The following is a 6,668-nucleotide window of genomic DNA, read 5'->3' on the forward strand; positions in this document are numbered from 1 at the left end:
TTCATCAGAGATCATGAAATTACACAGTGAATGCTTCCAGCTCAAACTTTAATAACTGATCAAAGACAGAACAGAAACTGTGACTAGATTAAAATCGGGGGTTTGATTGGTGCATTTCACATTATCCTCAAACAGCAGCTTTAATTTTTAATTTAATGATCATCATCATGCACAGAAACATGTCGTTTGAGTCTGTAAACTACTCCAAACTAATGTGATCACGGTTAGACTCTTATTCTTTGTCGATTTATTGTTTCTGTTTCCTTTATTTCCGCTGATTCGATCACAAATGTCGGTGATTGATTAACGGGGGACCTGTCTCTGACCAATCACCGAGAAGCTCCCCCTGACGTCACAGCTGCTATGACCAATCACCGAGGGCTCTCTGAGAAAGACGCTCAGCTGATCAGTCGAAGTCCAGAACAGATGATCGAAGCCTCGGCGGCGGACAGGTGAGGACTTAACCTGCTTATTAACCTGCTATTAACTCTTTATTACTGTGTATTTAACCCTCAAAACGCGAGTGAAAGTGTTTTTTACCGAACTCTGGAAAGGTGGAGCATCAGGTGTTGAACCAGATCCAGAAACTAGAAACTAGAAACTAGAAACCAGACTGGACAGTTGACCCAGCAGACATCAGGTAAAAACTGAGACGGTGGAAAACGTGAAGAGGTTGAAATGAAAGTAATGAACAACTAGAAACGTCCGCTGCACAGAAACGGAATGATCAGAGATTAAAGATGAAACTTCAAAGAAAGAATCGTCTGAAAATATCAGAGGGGATTTTCTAAATCCATAAAAGTCCGATTAAACACAGCTTTTATATGTGTAACAGCTGTTTCTGTCTGAGCAGAAGAAGCTTCGTCAAACTTAAATTCATCTTTTCTGTCATCAACAAACTTCTTTCTTCTGAGGTTTTACCAGGAACCTCGTCTCTGACATTTTCTTCATGAGCCATGAACGCATCATTCTGACCGCACAGTGTGTGTGTGTGTGTGTGTGTGTGTGTGTGTGTATAGACAGAACATGCTGTGTGTTGTGGTGTGTGTATTGCTGCTCTCTGGTCTCGTCCACACTGGACCGACCCGCACCAGCTCCGCTGTCTCTGATGAACCACAGCGGACCGTGGACCCTGAAGTGCACATGAACATTGTGAGTAAACGGAGCTGTCACTCAGTGATCTTATTAATATTATAATTATTATTATTATTATTGTTTACTTCTCTATATGGGTTTTATTTTCATAGAGTTCATCAGAACCCTGTTCTATGACTTAAATATGATCTTTTACATTATTCAAACAGTACTTCTCTTATTTAGACTTCATTACAACCTTTAATAAGAATATTACTTGGATTTGCACAAACAGCATTAGTACTTTTATTCTGAAAAGACTTGCGCTTTAATTCTTAAAATAATATTCTCCAACATGATTAGATTTTTTTTTTGGACTGCGTGTTTTATGATGACGATGATGAACTTTGCTCCAAAGGCTGGTTTCAGGTTTAGAGGTCACAGAGAGAACTCGAAGGGTCTGTTTCCTCGTTGTTGGTTAAATTCTGTGCTGCGGTCCAGCTGGAAGAGGAACCAGTGAAATATGTTCCAACGAGGAAACAGTGTGAGACTGAACCGAATATGAACGTAGAAATAATCATGGAAGTTTAACAACAACACACAGAATGGTCACTGACTGTTGCAGCGCTGCGATACGTCGTGCTGTCTGTTCCCCACACAGATTCACACAGGTTCTCAGAGGAACTGAAACTAGAACCTCACTCAGGATAAAAACTGATCAAATCTAAACATCACATCATCAAAGTAACAGTGGAAACACAGAACACAGCCGAGTACTAATACCACACTAGAAATACTCTAGTACTGCATTGAGGTACCTTCAGGACAGCTGACAGCTGGAGATTTTCACATTAAAAGCTGAACAGTTGAACTCTGCTGCTGCTCTGGTCATGAGACAGATCAGTCCCATGGTCCTCCCCCCCCCCCCCCAACCCCCACACCAACCCTTGTTCCTCTTATCAGCAGATATTAGGGAACCTTAAGCCCACTGTTCTGACTCACAGGCTGTTTGCAGGAATAAAATTTCATGTGTCACTGTCCACAGTGAGTCCTGAAAAGTTTTTAAAGGTTTTGAAGTTTTGGTTTTCAAAAAGGTTTTTAGAACTCCAGGTCATAAGATGTGTGCTTCTCTTTTCTTTCTTTCCTCTCAGACGGAGATCATCAGGCGATGGGGTTACCCCGCAGAGGAGCATGAGGTGGAGACGGAGGACGGATACGTCCTGACTGTGAACAGGATCCCACAGGGACTCAGACCCTCTGCAGGTCCCAGGCCGGTGGTCTTTCTCCAACACGGCCTCCTCGCTGCCGGCAGTAACTGGATCACTAACCCGCCCAACTCCAGCCTGGGATACGTGCTGGCTGACGCTGGGTACGACGTGTGGATGGGAAACAGCCGAGGAAACACCTGGTCCAGGAAGCACCGGACCCTCCGACCAGACCAGGAGGAATTCTGGCAGTTCAGGTACAAAGACCTGACGTCACTTCACAGTTTAAATGTTTCAGGAACTCTGCGTCCTCAGAGTCACACCGGGTTTTCATGTGTGTCTCTGTAGTTATGATGAGCTGGCTCTGAAGGATCTCCCAGCCGTTGTAGACTACATCCTGAAGGTGTCGGGTCAGGAACAGATCTACTACGTGGGACACTCTCAGGGAACCACCATAGGTAACGCAGCACGTGGTCGTCCTGCTGGATGTCAGCTGATTTATTAACAAGCTTTTCATAACCTGTTTGAGACCTGGACTCCGTACTGGACTGTGAACTGTCTCTGTCATTTCCCAGCATTCATAGCGTTCTCCACGCTGCCAGAACTGGCCAGTAAGATCAAACTGTTCTTCGGTTTGGCTCCTGTAGCAACCGTCGCCTTCGCCACCAGTCCCATGGCCAAACTGTCGGTGCTGCCGGACTTCCTGATCTGGGTAAGACCCGACTCAGAGAACTGGTCCATCTACTTATCGGGCTTTACCTTTGGTTTATTACCTTTATCCTTCAGCCAGTGTATTGATGATGTATTGATGATGTATCGTCGCTGTGATTGGTGCCATCCTGTAGGACTTGTTTGGTAAACGGGACTTCCTGCCTCAGAGCGACATGATCAAGTGGTTTGCAGAACACGTGTGTTCGAAGCATCCGCTCAGCGAGCTGTGTGGAAACATCTTCTTCATCCTCTGTGGCTTCGATGAGAAAAACCTCAACATGGTTTGTATCGGATCGTAACAACTACAGAGCAGAGGAAACGATTGATTAACTTTCAGCTTAACATCCCGTGAAGTCAAATATTCCTGTATGACGAGTACTTACAGTTGTGTTCTGACATGTGGACACGTGTAGATGATGTTCATTACGTTGGCCCAGGTCACATTTACAGTTCTACACATGTAGAAAGCTCAGCTTTCCCGCTTCACTCTGCGATGTGGTCTGTGTCCATAAAAAGTTAAAAAGTTGTTTTCCACCCTGACGAACCTGAAAACTGATCATGTAAATACAGTTGTGATCAAAATTCATTGATAAACAGCTAAAAATGATGAATATTATTGATTATTAATTAATTACCACTCTTAACTAGAACTCATGTGAAACTTTTCATTTGTTTCCAGACTCGGACTCCGGTCTACACCACTCACTGTCCTGCTGGGACCTCAGTCCAGAACATGGTCCACTGGGCTCAGGTAACACACACTGTCACACACTTGTCTTTATAGATTGATCGTTGTCTTTATAGATTGATCGTTGTATTTATAGATTGATCGTTGTCTTTATAGATTGATCTTGAGAACTGGTCAAATGTTTTGAGACGTTATTACTGAAAATGATTTAACTGAACATTTCTGAACATTTCCGTCATGATAACGATAGTATAATTATATTAAATGTTATATAATAGTAAAATAATAATAAAATAAAACTTGTAGTAAAGCTCTTGCTGAATATTGTTTCAGGCCGTTCACAGTGGGAAACTGATGGCCTTTGACTTTGGACCTGCAGGAAACATGAAGCACTACAACCAGGTGAGACTGGACCAGGACCAGGTCTACAATCTAGAATAGCCAGCTGCTCATTGGGTTCAAAGCCGCTCATTAGGTTTAAAGCCGCTCATTGGGTTTAAAGCTGCTCATTGGGTTCAAAGCTGCTCATTGGGTTTAAAGCTGCTCATTGGGTTTAAAGCTGCTCATTGGGTTTAAAGCTGCTCATTGGGTTCAAAGCTGCTCATTAGGTTTAAAGCCGCTCATTGGGTTTAAAGCTGCTCATTGGGTTCAAAGCCGCTCATTAGGTTTAAAGCCGCTCATTGGGTTTAAAGCCGCTCATTGGGTTTAAAGCTCATCATTGGGTTTAAAGCTGCTCATTGGGTTTAAAGCCGCTCATTGGGTTTAAAGCTCATCATTGGGTTTAAAGCTGCTCATTGGGTTTAAAGCTGCTCATTGGGTTTAAAGCTCATCATTGGGTTTAAAGCCGCTCATTGGGTTTAAAGCTGCTCATTGGGTTTAAAGCCGCTCATTGGGTTTAAAGCTGCTCATTGGGTTTAAAGCCGCTCATTGGGTTTAAAGCCGCTCATTGGGTTTAAAGCCGCTCATTGGGTTTAAAGCTGCTCATTGGGTTTAAAGCTGCTCATTGGGTTTAAAGCTGCTCATTGGGTTCGAAGCTGCTCATTGGGTTTAAAGCCGCTCATTGGGTTTAAAGCTCATCATTGGGTTTAAAGCTGCTCATTGGGTTTAAAGCCGCTCATGGGGTTTAAAGCCACCGATTATTGTTATTTTTTCTTGTTACACGATCAGTTTCTGAGAAATGTGATGAAGAAATTGTGTCAAGAATAGACTCAGACTCAGACTTAGACTCAGAAAACGGGCTGTCAGTATCACTGCTGACTCCACACACCCTGCACACAAACTTTTCAAGCTCCTCAGAGCTAAAGCCACCAGAACCACCAGACACAGAGTCAGCTTCTTCCCCCAAGCTGTGTCTGAGCTGAACTGTCCAATCCCATAAAGCAAGGACCCCATGTGACATAGTGAACTGTGTATTATGTAAATAATTGCAATTAAGTATGTAAATTATTTATTTATTTATTTATTTTCATGCAACCAGAGGGCACAAGAGACGGAGTCAGACCACATCCAATTTATTGATTGTCCTGTGCAAACTTGGCCAATAAAGCTGATTCTGAATATTTCACCTAAACCTCTGTAATGATTCAATAAATGGTTCATCGCTAATCTGCAGATGTTTAGTTAAATCACAGGAGTTTATTATGTTTCAGAGAAATAACCTCTGTCCTCTTTGACCCCTCTGTCCGTCCTCAGTCCACTCCCCCTCAGTACCGCATCCAGGACATGAAGGTTCCCACCGCTCTGTTTTCAGGGGGACAGGATACGCTGGCGGACCCCAAAGACGTGGCAGTGCTCCTCACTCAGGTGCGTTTTTAGAGAAACCATTCTGAAGTGTCTCTGTTCTACTGCTGAGACGACACCGAGCCGCCTCTGTGTGTGCGCAGGTGCCGAACCTGGTCCTCCACCAGCACATCAGTCATTGGGAACACCTGGACTTCATCTGGGGTCTGGACGCTCCTGAACAGATGTTTCCCTCCATCCTGAAGCTGCTGGAGAAACATCGTTAAACGTTGACACGGTTTCTGTTCAGATTCCGGATCAGCAGAAACTGTTTCTGTCCTCAGAGAGGTTCAAAAGTACATTTACGCAAGTACTGTTCTGAAGTACAGGTCTAAGGTACTTGTACTTGAGTACTTCCACTTCACTGAACTTGTTACTTGATTACATTTGATAACTTCAGTTACTTTTCAGATCACTAATAAAATGCAGTTTAATTCAGCAGAATTTAAAGAAGTAAAATAATATCAGTCTTTCTGTCTTATGAGTACTTTTACTTCATTCTCAGTGCAAGACTTTTACTAGTAACTGTGGTAATGATACTTTTATTAGAAGTAGAAGATCCAGAATTCTACTGGAGACAGATTTATTTTCATCCACATGTTTCAAGTCAAAATACTTTAATAAAGAGTCAACTAATTATTTTTACTTTACCAGCGATGAGGAGGCTGGAACCTTCCTCGTCTAGAGAATCGCTGTCAGTCAAGAAACCATACTTGTGTCTTGTTCATATTACTTCTATATTATCATGAGACTCCAACTTATTTATTTATGTCTTTAGAAAACAACAACAGAGACAAACAAACAAAATAAAGTGAACATAACTAAAACCACTGTTGGATTCTTTACGTCTCAGTGTTTGCATGCATCACTGTGTGAGTCTCTTAGCAGAGTTTTCTCGGTAACAACACTTAATTTGTGTTTCAATGTGAAAAATATCTTGTTACAAAAGAAACTGTTTTTTTTGAAAGTTTTCATGTTTCAGCTCAACTATTAAAAAGACATGCCAACATTTAAAAACCTGAGTGTTGTAAAGATGTATTTGAGTGCAGCAGCATTGTCCAGTTACACTGGTTAAATGTTCACGGTAGAAGTCACAGGGCGTGTGGTTATATTTGTTTACATTTGCCTATAACTGATTTCTGAAACAAACATTTTATTCTGAAATTTCAAACCTGCTTTTTCAATAAAACTGTGAAATAAATGAGAATATA

General features: G+C 42.2%; 1 protein-coding gene across 1 annotated transcript; it reads left to right on the forward strand.

Annotated features, from left to right (window-relative positions):
* The first annotated feature begins 410 nt into the window (after positions 1-410).
* On the forward strand, positions 411-6,668 carry lipf (lipase, gastric). Its single transcript, XM_026351860.1, has 10 exons — positions 411-452; positions 1,020-1,152; positions 2,226-2,536; positions 2,628-2,737; positions 2,855-2,991; positions 3,125-3,271; positions 3,670-3,741; positions 4,012-4,080; positions 5,371-5,481; positions 5,562-6,668. Exons 1-10 carry the CDS (start codon positions 427-429, stop codon positions 5,682-5,684), a joined length of 1,239 nt encoding a protein of 412 aa, XP_026207645.1. The 5' UTR covers positions 411-426; the 3' UTR covers positions 5,685-6,668.

The sequence above is a fragment of the Anabas testudineus genome, chromosome 19 (genome assembly GCF_900324465.2).
Source record: "Anabas testudineus chromosome 19, fAnaTes1.2, whole genome shotgun sequence".
Classification (NCBI taxonomy): domain Eukaryota; kingdom Metazoa; phylum Chordata; class Actinopteri; order Anabantiformes; family Anabantidae; genus Anabas; species Anabas testudineus.